This window comes from Bos mutus, chromosome 10, assembly GCF_027580195.1.
Source record: "Bos mutus isolate GX-2022 chromosome 10, NWIPB_WYAK_1.1, whole genome shotgun sequence".
Lineage (NCBI taxonomy): Eukaryota > Metazoa > Chordata > Mammalia > Artiodactyla > Bovidae > Bos > Bos mutus.
Genome location: NC_091626.1, coordinates 24,344,542 through 24,367,558, shown reverse-complemented (window position 1 = coordinate 24,367,558; position 23,017 = coordinate 24,344,542). Strand labels below are relative to the sequence as shown.

Genomic DNA, 23,017 nt, shown 5'->3' with positions numbered 1-23,017 from the left:
CTTGGGTTGAGTCTGGAAGGCTCAGCCACCTGAGGGATACAGAACTCAGACCTCCTCTGTACCAGCCTGGAGCTCTCTCCTTGAGCTCGCCCTACTTCTGCACAGAATCTTTTAACTAAGACAGTCTCAGAGTCCCACTGGCCAAGGGGATAGTAGGGAAAGCAAAGGCCTCTACTGACTCTCTTTTTAAAAAAAAATTTATTTATTTGGTTGTGCCTGGTCTTAGTTGCAGGCTTTCCTGATAGCTCAGTTGGTAAAGAATCTGCCTGCAATGCAGGGGGCCCCAGTTCAATTTCTGGGTTGGGAAGATCTGCTACAGAAGGGATAGGCTACCCACTCCAGTATTCTTGGGCTTCCCTTGTGGCTTAGCTGGTAAAGAATCCGCCTGCAATTTGGGAAACCTGGGTTCGATCCCTGGGTTGGGAAGATCCCCTGGAGAAGGGAACAGCTACCCACTCCAGTATTCTGGCCTGGAGAATTCCATGGACTGCATAGTCCATGAGGGTGCAGTCGGACATGACTGAGTGACTCACTAGGTCTTAGTTGCAGCACGTGGGATCTTTAGTTGTGGCATTCAAACCCTTAGTTGTGGCACGTGGGATCTAGTTCCCTGACTAGGCATTGAACACAGGTCCCCAGCTTTGAGAGCATGAAGTTTTAACCACTGGACCACCAGGGAAGTCCCCTCTACTGACACTTTAACCCATGCGTCAGTTTGGTCCAAAGCAAACATGGACATCCTTCAGTGATGAGGCCAAAAGAAGATGTCGAGGCCAGGAGTGAGCACGTGGGTGGTGTCAAACCTCGGGGTCAGGGAGTGGTTAATGGCTCAAGGCATGTGTGGTCAGCAGCAGCCCCAGATAATGATTCCTGCACTCACGTGTAATTTCTATTCTTATGAAATGTCAGGCATTTGAGAATCTAAGGTCAACCACTGCTATCAAAGATCTGGGTGAGTTGGAAGGAAAGACAGAAATAAGTGTTCCATGAGCATCTTCTAAGGCCTGGCCTGTTCTTTGGGTCCTCACAGAGCTCATCTCAAGCAACAGCTCCAGGCAGGCACAACATGGACTGTCTCCCTTGACAGAGCAAGGAAGGGGACATCTCTGGTTCCTCCCAGCCCAGGCACGTTATCGGTCACTGTCCTGTCCCCTCTCCATCACTCAAATTCTTTTCTACCACAGGATGCTGCTGGGCTTCTCTGATGCCACAAAATCTTGTCCCCCCACCCCAGACCCCTCTCTCTGGGGCAGGAAGAGAGCATCATTCCCTCTTCTCTTATCACCCCAACTGTAGCCAGGAGGACCCCTCACCAGAACACCCTCAGTTTACTCAGGGACCCATGAGGCAACACTGGGGGAGGCGAGAGGGGTGAGGAGAGAGAGGAAGAAGGATGAGAGAGCAGCAGCCCGCCACTTCCGGAAGGATGCGAGCACTTCCCAGCATGCTTCGGGAAAGCCCCCCAAAACCAACACCGCTCCAAGAAACTACATCCCAGGAATTGCAGGGGACCGAACAGACCCAGGTGGAGCACGGCTCCCAACCCACCTGAGACAATATTTTGAAAAGAACTCATGTGATCAGGGAAGAAGGAAAGACCATGTTTAAGACCTGCCCCCCACCCCCCGACACACACACATACACGCCTTTTCCTAGCCTCCACTTGGAGCAAACAGTGAAGCCAACCCAAACCCAGAAGTGTGAATAACGCATGGAGCCAGCTCAGGCCTCCCACACAGGAAGGCGTGTCAGGCGGCACAGATGGCCGCCTCACGCACACAGGCCACAGGTCTGCTGTGGGGGCTGAGATGCCAGCACCGCCCCAGTGTTCCTCAGTAACCAGGCAAGAAAACGTGGGGCTCCCCCAGAGAGCTATGAAATGTGAGGCGAGGTCTTACGAGTGAATGGGGACATGCCAGCCGTCCTGGGGCAGACACCAAGAGCTGGAGTGATTTGTGAGCCCTTTTTTCATGAGTTAATTTGCTTCCAGCAGATTCCATTAGTGACCTGACAGACCCTGGGCCTGGAGGAGGGCCTTGGAAGAGCTACTGAGTCAGCAAACTGAAGGGGCGACAGGGAAGGCCAGATGTCTTGCACCCAGCCCTTTGCCCGGCATTTCTATTTGAAGAGCTTAGAATAATTATTTGCGAAGCTCTTGTTAAGGCAGCACCACTAAGCTACCTACAGAGAGAAGACGCACGAACCTTGACCACCAAACGGCCAACCAGAAGCTGATGCAATACAGGAAAAGGATTCCCACATGAAAGAATCTTCGCTTCCCAGTGGCAGGAAGAAAGCAAAAGTCATAGTTATAGTTGAACCGTGAACAAGGTTGCACCGTGTTCGATCTGCAACCAGGAACCTGAGGGGAATGGAGGCGGGAAGAGGGCTGAACTTTCTGAGTTCCAGTTGACAATTCTAGTAGAATAAGAAAATGATGGAACTATTAATACCGCTGCTGCTCTTAGTACAAATAATAATAATTACAGTTAACATTTATTTGGCACCTAGTATGTGCTAAGAGGTCTTCCTTGGTGGCTCAGACAGTAAAGAATCTGCCTACAATGCAGGAGCCCCAGGTTCAATCCCTGGGTTGGGAAGATCCTCTGGAGTAGGAAATGGCAACCCACTCCAATATTCTTGCCTGGGAAATCCCATGGGCAGAGGAGCCTGGAGGGCTACATATAGTCCATGGGGTTGCAAAGAGTCAGACACAACTGAACTGACTTAGCACCATGCATGTGCCAAGAACCATGCTACAGGCTTTTAGGCAATATCTCCTTTACTCTTTGCAACAGCCCTTCGAGGTAGGCAAACTCTGTCGGTAAGAGATGTCTCACAGCCATGAAGTCACGAGAAAGATTCAGAGAAGAACCAAGCCCCAGGTGTGTCTGACTCCACGCTTGTGCACTGGACCACTTTGCTACCACTCACTCAGTCTCATGGACCAGAGACAGGGCATTGAAATGGGACTCTGGCTCCAGCCCTACACGCACCCTAAGTAGCTGTGGGATCTCGGCGAGTGATTTCAACTCATGGGCCATTCTACCCCATAAGATGACTGAGTAATTTCTTAAGGGTCCCCTCAATTCAAACTACAGTCCCTGACCACCAGAATGCCATCTGAGTTGATGGGGGAGGGGATATATAAACATTACTCAGGCACAGCCCTGCCCTCATGGACTCTGCAATCTAGCCCTGCCTTATGCAAAAGCTCAAGATCCTTGGGTGTCCTATTCACTGATTCTTTTTTAATATACCACTAAAAAAGTTTTTCTGACAGTCCATCTTCTATTTGCTCTTCTTTGTACACAGGCATGGAGAGGTATCTAAAAAGACGTTCATCTAATGGATCTGGAGTGATTATTTTTGCTCTCATCTTTTTACATTTTTGCACTGCTTGAAATTTTAGTAACAAATATACATCATTTTTGTAAAAATAATAAATTCATTTTGAAACACCACTAAAACAATAGTATATATGCATGTTTATATGCACATACATATATCTACCAACCTAGACAGCATATTAAAAAGCAGAGACATTACTTTGCCAACAAATGTTCATCTAGTCAAAGCTATGGTTTTTCCAGTAGTCATGTATGGATGTGAGAGTTGGACTATAAAGAAAGCTAAGTGCTTAAGAACTGATGCTTTTGAACTGTGGTGTTGGAGAAGGCTCTTGAGAGTCCCTTGGACTGCAAGGAGATCCAACCAGTCAATCCTAAAGGAAATCAGTCCTGCATATTCATTGGAAGGATTGATGCTGAGGCTGAAACTCCAATACTTTGGCCATCTGATGTGAAGAACCAACTCATTGGAAAACACCTTGATGCTGGGAAAGATTGAAGGTGGGAGGAGAAGGGGACAACAGAAGATGAGATGGTTAGATGGCATCACCAACGCGATGGACACGAGTTTGAGTAGGCTCTGGGAGTTGGTGATGGACAGAGAAGCCTGGAGTGCTACAGTCCATGGGGTCACAAAGGGTCAGACATGACTGAGCAACTGAACTGACTGACATATATACACAGACATATATATTTCAACATTAACTGGATATTTCATAATATTAGGAAATTATGAACTCCAATGAGATTGTGACTATGATTTTATAAAGAATCCTTGTGTTTTGTAGAGACCTACTGAAATATTTACAGATAAAATGACATCTGGGATTTATTTCAAAATATCCCTGGTGTGGGAGGGTCAGGGTAGGCTGTTGGTGAGACTGGCTCTGAGTTGCTAATTGCTGATGCTGAGTTATGAATATATGAGGTTCATTATACCAGTGATCCCCAACCTTTTTGGCACCAGGGACTGGTTTCGTGGAAGACAGCTTTTCCATGGACAGAGTGGGGTGGATGGTTCAGGTAATAATGCGAGCAATGGAGGTGTCGGGGGTTAGGGACCCCTGCACTATATTATGCTTGAAAGTTTTCACAATATACAGCAAAACAGGAACCTCTTTCAAGGACAACAGGGAAGCAATATTTCCCAAAAGCTAGCTAGGTCCCCAGCCAGCAATCTTTCTACCTAAGCTTTTCATCACCCTAGGCTAACTCTTCTCTTTCACTCTTACAGTTTAACTTCATTTTTCCTGTGGCTCTCTTCCACTCCCACACCATTCCCCCAAACTTTCTAAAATCATCCATCAGGTCTGTTGGCATACTCTGGTACCTAAGCCACTGTATCTGATCTTACCCTGCCCAGGGGACAGAAGGGATGTGCCTGAGCAATGCTCCCACACACTGCTGTTCAAAGTCAGCTACTATCAGGCTCTGTTTATTTAGAGGCAGAACAGTTTGACTGGTGCAGGATGGGTTTCACTCATCCATTCAACAAATACTTGCCAATCTCCTACCTTGGGCCAGGCACTGAGTCAGGGGCTGGGGATCAGTGGTGAATGAGACAAGAGTGCCAGAGGGTGAGCTACTGGAGATGTAGTGCCAAGATTTAGGGTCAGGGGTCTATTCTCTAAGACACCCTTGAATCACATGGAATCTTGTCCAAAGTAAAGAAAGACGTGATCTGATGTCAAGAGATAGAATTTCACCCAGCCAAATGTCCTTGATGGCAGTGGTCAGTGCCAGTCTCAGGCATCAGATGACCTTTACCTTGGACTCTATTTATGCTGAGGTTGGAACGTTATATAAAAAGTCCCATAATTGTTCTTCTTCCATGTATCTCACAAAGACATTTCTAAATATTTGTGGAGAGAAAGTGCAACAATACTTGAAAGATAGGTTCTATCAATCTGGATCCTTGGTTCATTCAGATTTTTTCTGTATTAGAACCTTGTTCTTGAAAGGTACGTTATGTCTGAAGCAAGGTTCTGTATCGACCCCTCACTGTATGTAGCAGGCTGCGGGCAAGACACCCACCCCAACCCAGTTCCCGATTTCATGGGACACAAAGACCAGACCAAAGTAATCACTGGGTCAGTAACTGATGGCCAAGGAAAGGGCAGTCAGGCCTCACTGCATGCCACATTCATATCAGATTTTTTATACCCTTTGCTGCCACTTGGGCAAAGTTTTCACATCCATGTTTGATGTTGAACTAGGTAAAGTTTTACTAGCATGCATGACTGTAGCAGTTTTTAAAAACAAAACTTCCCTTCCAGGAATGACTTCTATGACCTCAATAACACAACCAGAGGCCTCCTATGTAAATGCTTGGTCATGGGAAAACGTTTAGCAGTGTTCAGTGAATCACTTACGCCTGCACTCAGGGCACAAAGACTTGCAAATCAAATGTTTTGGCAAGAAAAGCTCAATCTGGAAAACCACAAACATTTTCAAATTTTCTTTTTTTATCACAATAATAGCAATAGAGTGTTATGAGTAAAGGTTTTAATTTATTCATCAAGACAAAGGGTCTATTCTCATATTAACTGTGGATTTACCATTCACTGTTCTAATAAAAATGCATGCTTTGCACACTTTCCCCCACTGACTATAAACTCCAAGAGGAAAAAAACATTTCAATGCTACTTTTATGTTTTATCCTCAGCACCTAACACAATGCCTGGCAAATAGTTAATGCTGGTAAACATTTCTTGAATTCAGTCCAAGTATGATTTAAAGAAATAATTTTTTAAAAATAAAGGGCAATGGTACAGATCCTGAGCAACCAATTTGCATCCAGGTCCCAATAAGACTCCCTGGACCACATCCTACTCTCTTCCCCAGGTGGAGGTCAGCAAGGGCAGGTGCTGGGCCTTCCCTGGTGGTTCAGTGGTCTGTGCTTCCTCTGCAGGGGACTTGGGTCCCACCCTTGGTCAGGGAAATTCCACATGCTGCACACTGCAGCCAGAAAAAAAAAACAAACAGGTGCATCCACACCCTTGCCTATTGGACTTCTTCACCTGGATGTTGACTGAGCATCTCAGGCCTAACAAGGGCAAAGCTGGGCCCACACATGCCCACTGCCCCTCGATCCTCACCATCTCAGCAATTCCATTCTTTTACATGCTCAGGTCTAAAACCTCGAAGTCATCCATAATGCCTCTCTTGTTGTCATACTCCACTTCCAATTTTTCTGCAAAAACTGCCTTCCTATCTATTATATGTATTCCAAATCCAGCCACTTTTTACAACCTTTACAATTGCCACCCTGGTCCCAGCCGCTGCCTCCTTACCCATTTCCCTGCTCAGCCCCTGATTCATCTGTTTACCCTCAGCTGAGCAGCTAGGTTGATGCTGTAAAAACCCTCCAGTAGGTTCCCAACTCCAAAAATAAGCCTAAGTTTTCCCACTACTCTCCCCCTCTCTAATTCTACTCCAGCCACACTGGCATTCTTGCTATTCTGCAAAACATCAGGCAAATTAAGTAAGGACCACCTCAGGACCTCTGCACTCACTGCTCTCTGCCCTGAATCTTCTTCCCCCAGATGACCCTCAAATGTCACTTTTCAGTGAAATCTCCCCTGGCCACCTTAACTGTCCTCCCCAAACCCCCTATTCCATCCCCCTCATAGACTTAATCACCATCCCAGTCATTTACTTACTTAGATCACCATTATCTGCCTCCACTAGAATGTAAGCTAGAAGAAGGCCAGGATTTTGCTCTTGTTTTTCATTGCTGATGTCCGGTACTCAGAATAGTGCTAAGTACTTAGTAAATGGGACTTCCTGCTGGGGACTCTTCCTCAGGGAGGCGCCAGCAATGCAGGAGCCACAGGTCCGATCCCTGGGACAGGAAGATCCCCTGGAGAAGGAAATGGCAACCCACTCCAGTATTCTTGCCTAGGAAATCCCATGGACAGAGGAGCCTGGCGGGCTACAGTCCATGGGGTCGCAGAAGAGTCGGACACGACTTAGCAACTAAACAACAACCCAGTAACTATTCGCTGACTTAATAAATTAATCCCAGGACACCTGGAAATATTCTTAACTCCACATGACAAGGGGAAAAATCTTGGAATCCCCTTACAGACATATGATCCAGTTCATAGCAAAACATAGGTATTTCAGGCCTTTCTCAAGCAAATAAATAAGCTCTAATGAATTTCGAGAGGGGAGGAAACCTCATTTCATTTTTCCTCCCTCTTACCCTTCCTAAATCAGAGACCACCTCCCCTCTTCTCGGGCCCAAAGCTGGAAAACATCTGTGCAAAGTATTCAAAAGGAGGTGCAGGTACCACCAGATCCAAAGGCAGCTCCCGCCTCCAAGTCTGAGGGGGAGATGACTGAGAAAGGGAAGAGAAATTAGCACAGAGATTAGAAACGCATGTTTAAAAACCCCTTCCCAAGCCATGAGTCAGCTGAGTGAAGCTGGCATCAGGGTGACAGATTAATTTCATGACCTTCTTGCTTTCATTAGGAACTGCGGAACTTTAAGTAACTGATGTGTAGAAAGGGGGCATGTATGTCTGCCCATATGTCAATAGAGAGAGGTCTGGTGACAAAACAGGATGCTTTCCAAAACAACACGCATCAAACCACCTACTGTGTGCCCATACAGCGCAAGGTGCTGGGGACCCAGGAAGGTCCAAGATACGGTTCCTTCATGCGAGGAGCTTTAACAGGTGGAAGTGACCAGCCCAGACTCAGCTCACCAGATGTCACTCTGCTAAGTGCTCCACTGGGACCCACAGAGGGGCAACTGATTCTGGTTGGAGGTGGCTGAGTTCTTGAAGGGTGAGTGGGAACCAGATGTTCACCAGGAAGAGGCGTAGGAGACAGAGGAGGCAGAGATGGTCAGAGAAGCAAAGGCCCGGAGGTGGAAAGTCCATGGTCTAGCATGATTCAAGCTCAGAGTTCATGGATAGGTGGTGCAATGTGAGGCTGAATCGTCATGCTAGGGAGTACCTCCTCTGAGGAGTGCCCCGTGGCCCGTCCAGCAGAGCAATTCCTCCCCTCCTTTGTATCTCATCATGCCCTGTACACACTCCCCAAAGCACACTCCCAGCCCAGCAGGGCCTCAGCAAAGGGCATCAGCAGTTCCCTCTGCTAGGAATACTTTTCCCCCAGCTGTATGCACATGCCACTCCTTCTCATCCTGCAGGTCTCTGCTCAAACATCACCCTCTCTATGAAGCCATCTTTGAATACCCTCTCCAGGGGGCAACACACACACATGCGCCCCTCACCCTCACTTTATTTCCCCACAGCATTTATACCTGCATTTCTGTCCACTGCTGGCATGTGGCTTCTACGAAGGCTGGGACCTTGCCTTATGGACTGGCTGTATCCCCAGCACCTGCAGTGTGTGGCACATGGTGGAAACTCAATAAATAGTTGATGAATGAATAAAAAGCACCTGTAACACGTGAAGGTCAAGGTTGTGTATATCTGTCTCCACCTACAAGGTTGAAAATTGATATGAAAGGAAAGACTGTGCTCTCAGTTCTCTACCCAGCACCTCCCACAGTGCACACAATTGGCACTCAGTAAATAGGCAATAGATGGGTGGATGGAAAGGATAGGTGGATGGATGGATGAGTAGTTATATGGATAGATGGATGAATGAATGGATGGATGGAATGGATGGATGGATGGATAGATGGGCAGATGCAGGCATGGATGGATAGACGGTTGGGCAGATGGGCAGATGGATGGATCTACAATCAGTAGGTGCTGGTGCAAGTAAAGAGAAACCAAACAGTGCAGAGCTCTCCCTGTGGGTAGGGACAACTTGACATGGGGAGAGATTACAGGTTGGGAAGTCAATTAGGAAGCTCCTGCCAGCATCCCTGTGAGTGCTTCTGTTGCCTGAATGAGAGGCGAATGGATGAGGGGATGGAGTCCAGAGGTATTGCCAAGGTTAAGTCAACAGGACTTGGGGACTAAGTATATATAGGAGTGAGGAGAGAGAAGAGCCAAAGATGACCCTGAGGTTTTTGTTTAAATGATAGTGAACCCCAAGAGGAACAAGCAGCATAAGGGGAAGAAGAAAATTTTATTTAGAACATAAATTTGAGGAGGGACAACCTGATGGAGTCAAATAGGCAGTAGGACAGTCAGGAGGAGAGAAGAAGATCAACTCATGAGTGCCAGCGGAAGTCATGCGAATCCACTTATTTGTTTCCACGTCTGAGCACCTTCCATTGCTCCAGGCATTTACTATGTGCTGAGACCATGGATGCTGCAGTGCCCAAGACAGGTACGGTCTGTGCTCTCGTGGCACATAAATTCCAAGAGGAAAGGCAAACATAAGACAGGTAAACAAATGCATAAAGATAATTTCTGAGGGTTGTATGCACTGTGAAAAAAATATACCAGGGTAATGGGAGAGGAAGAGGGGTGGGCTAGCGGCGGGGGGTCCTCAGAAGAGGTGGCTTTCATCATGATGAGGCTGAGGGCAAGGATGACAAGGAAGTTCCTTGCCTTTTGGCTTCGATTTTCTTGAACAAGTCTGGGGGAAATGATCTGCTGAGAGGGAGAGGATGGAGAGGGATTTCGGGTAAATGGCAAAATACTGAAACAACTGCTGTCAGGAAGAAACAGAAAGGGGTGAGAAAAGAGAAAAGAGAAGGGGCACCAAGGACCAAGCTGACTCTGTGACTGTGTAAGGGGGCCTGTCGATGCAAAGCACAGGCATACTTCACAGGTATTACATAAGGACGAAGCGCTATGTCCCTGCAGCTCACCTGACACCCTACTTGGTATGAGATGGGTTTGCCGGAGTGTTTATTTGATTTTAATTAAGTTTGATGGGCTGTGAGGATTTTCATTACTCAGTCTGACCAGGCGCATTCCCACCGCCACCCCCTCGTAGACCACAGTCACTTCCTGCCGCAGCTTCCCCACTCACACCATCCTGCAAATTAACCACCCTCAAATGTCCATCCTGCCATACCCTAAATAATGCCCCAACACCTACAGGATCCGCACCACACTCTTCACACAGGGGTCTAGAATAGGTCCTTTGTTACCTGTCCAGCCCTCTCCCTCCCAACTACTCAGCCTGGCTGCTTTTCACACTTCCTTTTTGAACCCAGGTTCATTTGGACGGACAGACCCAGGTCCATGTCTCAGGTCTTGGGCAAGTTGCTTAAACTCTTCAGAGTTTTCTTACCTGTATAAGAGTTAACAGTGCCTGCTTCCTAAGAGGACTAAATGAGTTCATGTGTGCAACCACACAGCACAGGGCTGCCGAGCAGACACAGGTGTTCAAGCTGGAAGGAGCATGACTCTTTAAAAGCCGCCGTGTAACGATGCAGTTATCGCCGCATCTGGACCACAGCCGCACACGCGGAAGACCCCGGGTCCACGGCCATTGATATTCCTACTGCGTGCTGCTTTGTAACTCACCTTCTGGTTTCCACTACACTCTTCTTTAAGCTTATCTTAAAAGTCAACTTGCATCTTAGCGTCTTAGAGTCTCCCACTTATATTAATATTCAGCATATGTCTTGTCCCTCGCCTTGTCCCTCAACTAGACAGAAAGTTCCCGGAGACCAGAAAGCACATTTCCTGCGTCTCAGTAGCCCCCTCACTGTGAAGTACAGATCCTTCCGCTTTAGGGAGTGCTAAAGAATTCCTGGTCCACGTGCAGTGCTGAGAGATTCGTTCCCCTCTTAAAGGAATGGCATCTTTATCCTGAGCTCCCTGACTTCTGCCCATCCATCAATACCCGCCACCATTCCCACCTCCTCCAGGAAGTTGGCCAGTGAAACCATTTCTTCCTTTCTTGAAAGCCTATGACACCTGCTAATTTGTCACATTTTGCTTCAGGGCTTCTAGCATTTCAGGGCAGGCAGAGCTAAGGGAGACTGAGCATATAGTGGGCTCAGTGGGCTTTCACCAGTATGCTACCCCACAGGCTCCACCAAGGCTTTTTTCCCACAAAGAGGAAGCAAAAGCTGAGATGGTCAAATACTAGTATTTCAACCACCAGGGCTCTGGTGGGGTTTCTGTCCCATAACTTCATGCTGGCAAATACTAGAGCAAAGATGTCGAGAGACCCTCAGTGCTGTGTAAGGAAGGCAGGGCTGGAGGACCTGCCTCTTAGTAACTGTGCAGAGCCTGAGGACTGTCCACAGAGCTTGTCTGGCCTCTTATGTCACATCAGACTTGTGAGAGAAACTACCAGTGGTCTCCACGGTATTTCTTAGATCCACAGATCCAAGCACAAGCTCTGTCTACAAGCTGTTCTGTTGACAAACAAATTGAATCAAAAAAAGTTCTGTGCCTCTCCAGCCATTAGCTGGTGGGGTGCTTTGAAAGATGCCTGATCCCCTACCAGGAATTTCGTCCAGTGGACGCAGAAATGAGAGCATCACAAACCTACTGTATAGTACAGGGAACTCTACTGAGTGCTCTGTGGTGACCTAAATCAGGAAGAAACCCCAAAGAGAGGGGATATATGTATACATACAGAGGAGCCTGGCAGGCCACAGTCCACGGGGTCGCAAAGAGTCAGACACAACTGAGCGACTAACACTACTACTACAGCTGATTCACTTTGCTATACAGCAGACACCAATACAACACTGTAAAGCAACTATAATCCCATACAAAAATTTAAATAAATAAGTAAATAAATGAAAAAAGAAATGAGAGTACCACAGAGCAAAGTCTGAACAACTGAAAAGACGCCCACCCTTCTTATGACTGTTAAAGCCAGGCTGGGTGATGGACACACGGAGATTCTTTGTGATATTCCGTGTATTTTTGTACAGGTTTGACATCTTCCATACTAAAAGGTTATAATAAGTATATATATATATATTCATATATATACATATAAATACATACAAATAATAATTATAATAAACTTACCGAATTCCACCCTTTCACATACTAATTGGATATTCACTTTTTAGGTGGCTCCCCTGAGCCCCAAAAAACATATTGGATTTTTTTTTTTTTCTAAAAGGAACTACACCTGGAAATTAGAAGTCAGTCCTTGTTAACCTTGCCTACCCAGAGGTGGGAAGAGAGGAAAGCAAAGGAAAGCACTTGGAATCAGACATCAGTTGGAGCTCCATCCTCCCACCAACGCTATCTGTTAACTGAAGTTACCCGAGCCTTATCTCCTCGAGCACGTTACTGTGGGGCCCAAAGAAGACCTTCTGTGCCTTGAAAGCACTTGGTACCCATCTACCCCCACCCCGGCCCTACCCCCAGCACACACACATTTAAAGCATCATTGCAGTAACTGATGTAATGTTAGTGTGCAGGGCTGGAAGAACAGCAGTTCTCAAACTTTAGAAAAAACAAGAACCAGACTACATGGCCTCACCCCTGAGATTCTGACTTTGAAGGTCCAGGAGGCAGCCCAGGAATCCACCTTTCACCACTCACACCCAGGTCCCTTGTGTACAGGGTCCTCAGGCCACATGTTGAGTTGCTCAAAGGATAGTTGGAGGGAGCAGCAGGCAGAGCAGAGGGAAGGAGACAGCTCCAGACTCTGCCTGGGAGGAAAACAGACCTGTCCCCAGTATCGGAAACCTCCGAGGATGGGGGCGGGCTGTCAGCTCCTGTAAACTACCAAATGGGACTGCGAACAAGTGGAAACAGGGAAGGCAGTTCAAAGGGACGTTCTACTGCCACACGCTTGTCCAGCTCACGCCTTGTCCTTCGTGGACACACACACATCATGTTTTTATTTCCTAAATTTTACCCAGAAAAGCCTTCTTAGAAGCTCACTCATCCCTCCCTTCCCAGGCTCTCCTGCTAAATCTCCCCGTAGCCAGGGGGCAATTTTTAGACTATGAATGGAACTAAGTCACTTCCTGACTTCAACCCTGCCGTGGCTGCTCACTGCTCTTCGGAGAAAGTACACACTCTTAAAATATCCATCAAGGCCCTGCATGCTCTGGTCCCTCCTGACCTCTCTTACCCTATCATTAAGCCGCAGTTTCCCTTTCTCTCTTGCGCTCCAGCCACAGCGGCCTTCCCTGGTTGTCCCAACATGCCACGGGACCCTTGTACATGCTTGTCCCCCTCTGCGTGCAATGAAGCATTGCCTCTTCAAAGAAACTTTCCCTCAACATACCAGACCAGAACAGTTCCCTCGATCACACTCTCTTCTATCCTCCTGGACCTTCCAACATAACACAGATTCAACTTTTATTTACATATTTTTGTGATCAACATCTATCTCCCCAACTGGACCACAAGCTCCACAAAGATGGGGTTTCTATCGGTTTTGCTTATCACTGTATACCCAGTGCCACAATAACTGGTACCTTGTGCACACTTGATTAACTTGAGTGCCAAGTATACCACAGCCTGGAGAGATGTGTGGACGAAAAACAGAAAGGCTGAAGAAATTCACGATGCAAATGGCAGGCCAGTGTGAGATGGTGCCACTTTGTCCTGGGTGTGCAGAGCTGAGACTCTTCTCCAGTGTTATAAGGATGGTGGTCACTCGATGTCACAAGATGTCGGGCACGCTGAAATAACAGCATCTGTCCAGGACTGTCCCCAGAGGACGAGGAGAATGTGACTTACCCCTCGGGGAATGTGGGGGCTGAAAAAGAAGGCCAGAAGAGATTGCATGCCCAACTCCTCAATGCCCTTCCTGTTATCTCTCTGAAAACGTAGCTTTGTCCCTCACTATCAGGACTCCGAGAGAGAGAGCAGGGAGGAGAAGGTCACAGACGGAAGGGATCTGCCTCTCTCCTATCTGGAGCCACAGAAACAGGCGAGCCCAGGTTATCTTGGTGTTCACTTCTGTTCCCTAAAGAGAAGTGGGGGATGGGACGGGTGGGAAGATTTAGACCAGTCAGTTTCGAAACAGTGGTTTTTTGCCTGGTCATCGGACACAGGCCCGTTCAAGGGAGACAAAACAAACTCAAGTTTAGAGTCTCTGACCAGGCTATTGAGTCTCATCAATTACACCTCGTGGAAAAAACTTTGGACAGTTAAAAATAACATAGGGGTCTGGTGTTTGGAAGATCTGGAGTTTGGAATGCCAGCTTGTCAAGCAGAGATCGCTGCCTACAAAAAGCGTGTGCTGGGAACATGTATACACACACCCACCGCGGACAGGAGGGCCGGGATGAGCAAGGTGTCTGACAAAGGGGCGGCAGGCCACACGGGCAAGAAGCACACAGACCCGCTCCCACCCTCACCCGCTTTGGTCTGAAGGCTGTTCAAGCCCTTTTCCAGGGCAGAGCCCATTCAGGCAGGAAGCACTTGCCTCCCCCTTGGAGGAGGCAGCAGTGACTAGAAGCAGGAGCCCAGAGTTCGGTCACAGCACAGCTCACCTCAGCATTTCTGCATCTGTGCAATTCTGTTCCTTCTCAGAAAGACCCAAGATCAGCACCTGTCCAGCAGCATGCAATAACCTGAGCTCCTGGACAAAGCATCCCAGAGATAAATCCCTCTCAAAGTCTCTCCTGGCACATTGGTTCCAAGAGTTACTGACAGTAACACCATTGAATTCTAGAACTTCTTTCTGCTAAGAAAATCGAGCTTCTCCTACTTATTATCTCATTTTCCTTAAGATGCCAGTGTGGGAAAATATCAGCTAGTGTGTCTGCATTTTGCAGATAGAAAAGCAGAGTCACTGCCAACATCTATTAATATTAAGAGGGTAAGATGCCCAACTCTTCTAACCCTGAATGTATATAAACTTGTTTGATTCTTCCAACAACCCTCCAAAGGCAGGCACCATCTCTCCCACTTGACAGATGAGGACTTTGAGGCACAGAGGGGTAAGAGATCCTGCCCACAGTCACCGGGCTTGGATGTGACCCAGACTCTCCAGCCACATGGCCACTGCTCACCACCCTCTCACTCCCTAGGACAGGGAGGACTGGGGTAACACAAGCCTATCAATAAAGCTCCCTGGGGCCCAGGCCTTTCAGCAGGAGGGAGTGGGCATTGGGTGGGCAGTTTGAATGAGTACGGGGGCCTGGGTAGGAGTGGAAAAGAACTACCTTCAAAATAAACTACCTCCATCCCCGGGGGAAGAAACACAGTCTTAGAGACTTGCAGCCTCACTGCCCCCACCCCCACCCCCACCCCACTCCCATTTGAACTGTGAGACTAATCCTCGGAGCACCAGACTGTGATTGTGCTATGAGGGTCAGTGCTTATGTTTTCCTCCCTAGAATGGACTTGTATGTTTTACTTATAACCATTTATGGGCAGTTTTCCTTGTTTTTCTAAAGAAAGGGGGTGGTGATAAAGCATAGAGAAGAGGAAAGACTTCTAGATCCAGCACTTGGATGGGCTTTATCCCATCATCCTGCCTCACTTGGCATACCTGCCTGGATGGCTAACCAAGGCTGTCCTGTACCTGCTGAGGTGGGGGGCTCATACCAGCCCAGGCCCCCTAGAGTCTTCCTCTGCCTTACCTCCTGGGGGTGCCCTGGGAAAAACCCAGAACACATAACCAAGGAACCAAGGGATGAGTGAGACAGAGTCCCTGCAGATGACAATCCTCCTGCTGAGGGACACATAATGACAACCCACTACCTCCCCCTGAAGCTTCTCTTTCAACCTCTGAAGTGTTCAATTCTTCCCAGAAACTGGCTGCCAAACTGTGGCTCCACTCAGACAAACCTGGCCCCAGGCTATTTCCCCTTTTTTACCTTCTATTCATGGACTCCTACTTTCCTGGTAGCTCCGACGGCAAAGAATCCACTTGTAATGCCGGAGAGCCAGGTTCAATCCCTGGGCCAGGAAGATCCCCTGGAGAAGAGAATGGCCCTTCTCTACTTCTTCCACTCCAGTATTCTTGCCTGGGAAATCCCATGGACAGAGGAGCCCAGTGGGTTACAATCCATGGGGTTGCAAAGAGTCGGGGAGGACTGAGTCACAAACACTTTCACTTTCATGGACCCCCACTCCCATCCAGCCAAATGGACCCATTTGCTGTCCTCCACACATTCCTTCTCAACTGGCCCTTCCCCTCCAACTCACACCACCACAAAGGAAGAAGATTCTCTAAAGAGTCACTCAGATGCTTCCCAAATCTTTGTTCACATCCCTTTCGTGCCCGTCCTTCCCCATCCTCACCCTCCACCGCTCCTAAGCCTCACCAGATCCCTCTGCCCCTCCAAACTCAGCTCAAAGCCACCTCCTCCCTGAAACCTTCTCTGACACATCCCCATTGCGGGGCCGCTTTCTCTCCTCCAATTTCACAGACCCCCTCAGAGGCTGAACTGCCCACTGAGCACAGTTCTTCCCACCAGGAAACCTCATGGTCCCTGTTTCCTCTCTCCCGCTTCTCACCATTTGCTGTGTGCAAGCTTCGCCTTTTCCTCCTCCCCACTCCCTGCTCCCCCATTGATGAGAATGAGTGTGCCCTCCCGGGGACTAGATAGAATACTCTTTCCTTCCTTTTGTGCCTCTTCAACACTTTTTGATCAAGGTGTGATGCACAGGGAAAAGGAGAAGGATGTCAGTGGGGTGCAGACGAAGAGGACAAGAGGTCAGAAGGAAATCCAAGCTAGAGGTGCAGAGCTTGGTATGAAGCATCACATTGGTTATTCCTCGATCTAGGGCTCCCAGAGCGCTGGGGAGCCTTAGGTCTGAGTCAAGAAATGAAATAAAAAGCAGAAAGCAAAAGAAAACAAAAGAGTAACCAGTGGGCTTTTCCTTTCTAGGGGCTTCCTTTGTGGCTCAGCTGGTAAAGAATCTGCTTGCAATGCGGGAGACCTGGTTCGATCCCTGGGTTGGGAAGATCCACTGGAGAAGGGAAAGGCTACCCACTTCAGTATTCTTGCCTGGAGAATTCCATGGACTGTATAGTTTATGGGGTCACAAAGAGTAGACTGAGTGACTTTCACTTTCACTTCCTTCCTGGGTATTTGAAAAGCTACCATAGAGCCTGGAGGAGAGATGCCAGGAAGCTGGACTGCCCAAGGCTGCCAGCTCTGGTTTGTGGAGAAAGGTATGGACCTTCCAGAGCTATTGTATTGTCCAGACCAATTCATCTACGTTGCAAAGAAGACAAGGAACTCTTGGAAACACTGGGCAATGTTAGAGACTATTGCATTGATCAGAGCTTCTTTTGTTCTGTATTTCTCAGGAAACTGAACACATACTAGGCAGATAATGAGTGAACACAAATGATCACCAGAAGAGGGACCTATAGAATTGGGTCCTCACAGTTAGCATGAGTGCGTGCATGCTAGGTTGCTTCAATCGTGTCCGACTCTTTGAGACCCTATGGACCGTGGCCCGCCAGGCCCCTCTGTCCATGGGATTCTCCAGGCAAGGATGCTGGAGTACGCTGCCATTTCCTCCTCCAGGGGACCTTCCTGACCCAGGGATCAAACCCGTGTCTCCTGAAGCTCCTGCATGGCAGGCAGATTCTCTACCACTCAGCCACTGGGGAAGCCCCCCTCTCAGTTAAGCTGATCATCAAATAATAAAGGAATCCTGTTTCTCCAAGGATAGCAAAAGCGAGCTCAATCTCAGAAAGGTTCCTACATTCAGACTCATGAACCGGCCAGGCTCCATCCCTCCCCTGCGCTGAATGGGATCTCCAGCCCCTGAGATGGCAAACAATGCCCCCTGGTGTGCTGCGGACCAGGGAACTCTGGGAGCTTCCCGAATTTCATCGAACTCCGTAGATCATTGCTCATCTCAGCTACCCTGTGCATAACTGACCTAAAAGCAAATGATCCAAACCTGTTTCCCATCCCCCAGAGATGTGTGTAATTAGATAAAATGAGGACAGAATATGTATAAGTGTCTGTTACACTGGGATGGCTGCCCAGAAAGGAAATGAGCACGAGGAACTGGACAGGCCCACGTGCGCCCTCTGTACCAAAGGGCTCCACCCAGGATGGAAGGCGAGTTCACTTTCAGAGTAGGTGCTGGTGTGGTGTGACCCCTCTGAATTCACAAACTTTTTGGTAGGATTCTGCTCCTCCAGCCTGTACTTTGTGCACCATCAGCATTTTCTGCCTAGCTCTCCACACTGAAGGATGTCTGGTGGACGAAGACTGATTAAAACTGGACTTGAATAGCCTGTCTCCACCTCTGGCCTTCACCTTCCTCCTGACTCAGAACCAGGCCTCTCCAGGGCCGCAACACTGAATGATCTGGAGGGTGGAAAAGCAGCAAGAGTTATGAGGACAGAGATTTTTCTCTCTCTCAATATGAAGAATAAAGGCCTTCCCATGATCCCCAAGGAGATCAAACCAGTCAATCCTAAAGGAAATCAACCCTGAATAGTCACTGGAAGGACTGATGCTGAAGCTGAAGCCCCAATACTTTGGCCACCTGATACGAAGAGCCAACTCATTAGAAAAGACCCTGATGCTGGGAAAGATTAAAGGCAGGAGAAGAGGATGACAGAGGATGAGCTGGTTGGATGGCATCACCGACTCAACGGACATGGTTTGAGCAAACTCCAGGAGATGGAAGGACAGGGAAGCCTGGGGTGTTGCAGTCCATGGGGTCTCATAGAGTCAGACACAACTGAGCGACTGAACGGCAACAACAACATGATCCCCCAAATAAATTTACCTGCATTGAATATGTTTGGGATAGAGTCATAGGGAAAGTTATATCTACATAGGCATGATTAAAGTACAGGAAAATTTCTTGAAGGATATACACCTGAAAACAGCGGCTGGGCCACAGTCACCTTCAAAGCTCAAGAAGGCAGGCAATAGGCTCTCACGGGACCCCAACTTTGGGTCAAACCACTGTAGTACTAGCACCTCCTGATCTCTTCCATCTTAAAAACCCATAAGAATCCTCAGGTATAAATAAGGCTAAAGGAAATCCCATACACAGCTGAGCACAAAGTAGGCACTTAATAAAAGTACGGTTGATTTATCAGTGGCTACTCGCAAGCCCCGGGTTAGTTAATCCCTGAAAGAAGGCAGAGTAAAAAGACTTGCCTTTAATTCCCAAGACCAAAGAGAAGGAAAGCCAAGTTTTTTAGATCCACAAGGATGAAGTGGTGAAAAATCAAGGGGCTGGAATAAATGACGCTGACAGCCATCACAGCCTCACATGCCACATGCAAGCAAGGTAAGCTTGTGCCTATCTTCCAACTCCTGAAGTTGAAGAATTTGGGGAGAGTAATTCTGCTGCCTCTTCCAAATTCCTGCCAAGGAGAGAATGAGAAACAAGTTGATTTCGAAGAGCTGGAAGCAAATTAGGCGGGAAGAGCCTGCTGGTTTCATTTGCTCGGTCATTCCACACACATTTATCAGACATCCGCTCTGCTAGATCCTGGGCTTCCCTGGTGGCGCAGTGGTAAAGAACCCACCTGCCAATGCAGAAGACACAGGAGATGTAAGTTTGATCCCTGGGTCAGGAACATTCCCTAGAATAGGAAATGGCAACCCACTCCAGTATTCTTGCCTGGAGAATCCCATGGACAGAGGAACCTGGTGAGCCACAGACCATGGGGTCGTAAAAGAGTCAGACACGATTTAGTGACTAAAGAACAACAAGGACAATGTTAGATCCTAGGGACAGAAAGGCCCAGGCAGCCACCCTTCAACCTTCTAGGGCCTTCCATTTTAACTAACCAGCGTTAAGTGTTTCAGTGTCTAGGAGGGACATATCCTTGGGACTATGAGGCAAAGTCAGAGATGGCCATTTCTACCGGAGGGTAGCAAGGGCTTTGCTGGAGAGGAGGGGACTTGGAAGTGTCTGGAAGATGAGCAGGTAGGTGTTCATCATGTGCAACTGGGGCAGAGTGGGGCTGAGGAGGCACGAGCCACTTGGTGAGACTACAGGAGAGGTGGGAAGGGTTAGGGACTTCTCTGAGCAGGGACACAGAAGCAGCCTTTCAGGGTAACAAGCTCACCCACATCTCTCAATCTAAGGTTCTTAACCTGGAGCCAATGGACTCTAGCATCCACTGATGGGCTCCTCAACATCTGTGAACTCATAAAATCAGATGCAGATATGCATTTTTTCTGGGGAGACGATTCAGAACTTTCACAGGATTCTCAAAAGGGCCTGTGATTGCCAAGGAAAAATGAAGAAGAAACACTCAATGGGACACTGAGTAGCCTGAATACCAAACTGTGATATAGAAGCCATGGTTTCTGTCTCTGCATCCCGCAGATAGCTTAGTATCTGACACATCATAGGTTTTCAAAGCTAGCATACCTCAAGGGATAAATACAAGGAGATGGGAAGAAATCACCATTTTCATCACCAGAACAAACACTGTGAGTACAGACACTTGTGTGCCAGTCAGTGGGCTAGGCTTTTACAAAGCAATACCTCTTTCCAGAAAGGCACACGGAAAAATATCTTCTCAACTTCCTATTCGAAGGATTGTAAAGCCAAGTCCCTAAATGTGGATACAAGTCACCCAGGGCAATTCACTGCAATTCCCCAGATCAGACTCAAACTTTAGCTGGCAGTTGCCTAGCAACGAATAACCCCAAAGACACATCACCAAACCGAGATGTCAAAAGGGTATTCTGTGGACAAGTTGGTTCTGAAAACTAGCCCCCATGCAAGTTTGTCTGCCAGGGCCTCTCTGGGAATGTTGGGGGAAGGGGCAGACTTTGCAGCCAAAAGGAAGCTGGAAGTAGGAGGTGGGAAGGTGTTCAGATGGTGGTGTGTAAGAAGTGGGCGCAGAAATGGAGAACCAAGGGTTGAGGGAGCAGGCACTCTCAAACAGAGAAGGCAACTGGTCCCTCTGCAGGCCCTCTTTCAGATCGTACCTACAAGTACTCGTCTTTGCAGTTGCAGAGCAAATTCCAGCCACATCTAAAGACATGGAAAGTGGCATAAAGACTTGACTGCAACCACTTCAGTATTCTTGCCTTGAGAACCCCATGAACAGTAGGAAAAGGCACCTACCTCCAGCTCCGCCCTGAAGTCATCATCCTCCAGGGAGTTCCATTAAACTATGTCAGGTTGGCATGGGCAAGATGACAGACCTCCGGGCCCTGGAAGTTTTTATCCAACCCTCCAGGGCGCTCACTTCCTCATAGAGGCAGCAAACATGGAAGAGGCAAAGAGATTAGAAAATTTTCATTTTCTAAAATTCAGATTTTTTTTCCTTTAATGAGAAGCTCAGAAACTCCTTCAGCTAAGTCAGGTGAGACTGGGATTCCTAAGACAAAAGTTCTCATCCAAACCATGGCAGAGACCAACACTAGGCACCTCTCCCTGTGCTGTGGTAGACAGCTTGGGAAGAGAGGGTGGGTCTTCTTCAGCACCCTTCCTCCTGGAAGGCCTTGGGGGACAGGGGAAAGGGGCACACAAATAGATCAGTCTGGAAGCGATTCAGGAAGAACAAATGCGGAAGTCAAACAACAACAAATAAGGCGGATATAAATCCAGATAAAATATTAAAATCATTAAAGGGCTGCTGCTCCCTGAAGATTGGGAAAAATGAAGAGAGTTAATTAAAAGCAATCTCCATGCACTGCTGAGCCAGCCGGCCCTGATAAATCAACAGCTGGGGCTGCTGTGGAGGGCAGTCAAGGGGCTTCAAGAATGGGGGGCTGGGGGGATGCTGCCCGGGGGAGGGGCACCACTGCCAAAATGGCAGTGACGTGGAATTGAACACAGTGACTTAAGTTTCATATCTTATTAAATATTTTATGACCCCTGAATAAAACTGTTCTTCCAAGGGGGAGACCTTGATCATTTGGATGAACAAAAAGTGAGGAAGAGAGGGATGAAGAGGTATTGTTAAGGCATACTTGGGACCTTGATGTCAGCATCTCTGATCTTGCCCCCAGGACAGAGGCTTTTGCTTTTTTCTCTCTACCTGATCTGCACAGGTAGATGCACCTTCTAAAATCTCTCTGAAAAATTCTGGGCTATGTTTCTTTGGGGGGCTGAGGGAAGTAGTGCCAAGTCAGAGAAAGGAATGAAGAGGAAGAGGAGATAGAAAAGACCTTCAAAATTCTCTTTGCTGATCCAAGCCAGACTTTCAGCACAAAACTAAAGGTCAGTGGAAACTGTGGGAACTTTCTTTTTTCTTTCTTGCTTTCTCTCTCTACCCCCACCCTTTTCTTTCTCTACTTCCTTCCTTCTCCCTTGTCTCTGCAGTCAGATAAAGTTTTTGTTCTTCATTTTAAACAAAAAAGAGCTCAGAATTTTGGGGGCCAATCTAAGCAAAAAAAAAAAAAAAAAACACAGCAATTTTAGAGTGTTACAAAAATGGCCCTTCACTATTCTAAAGGAACCCTCCAGTTCTCTTTTGATGGAAGTATAATCAAGAGAAATGATTGGGAGAAAGTAGGGGTTTTTTCCTCCATAGAATTGGGATTGGAAGGGGAGTGTGTGCATGGGGAAACATAAGGAATTATGCATTTGGATATGCATTTTAATTAGGTGGACAGAAGCAGCCGCCTGTTAATTTTTCTTGCTTGTTTCCACTTAGCATTCATCACAGGCAGAACCACCATAGAGCGCTCCCACGATAATAGATGGTTCTGCATTGGCTAAGTCCTCGGGGAAAATAATTAGCAGGAGAGAATATATTCTCTCCACTTCGACTACCCCATCCACCCTGCCCTCCCCCACCTCTAGCACCACATTGCCTCCCCTCCTCCCCCACCCCCACAAACAACAGTGGCTTCCCTAGACACCTAGGGAACAGTCCGCCTCCTGGTTTACAAGCATTTACTTTGTCCTGTCAAAGATCAAGGATCTGGAAGGAGA

At 47.7% G+C, this 23,017-nt stretch overlaps 1 protein-coding gene across 1 annotated transcript in view; it reads right to left on the bottom strand.

The window, feature by feature from the left end:
• DPF3 (double PHD fingers 3) overlaps positions 1-21,821 on the bottom strand; it is a 272,635-nt gene extending 250,814 nt beyond the window's left edge. Inside the window, exon 1 of the mRNA XM_070377597.1 lies at positions 21,200-21,821. Coding sequence (XP_070233698.1) covers positions 21,200-21,225 — 26 coding nt within the window. The 5' untranslated portion in view covers positions 21,226-21,821. The remainder of the gene's footprint in view (positions 1-21,199) is intronic.
• Positions 21,822-23,017: the final 1,196 nt, after the last annotated feature.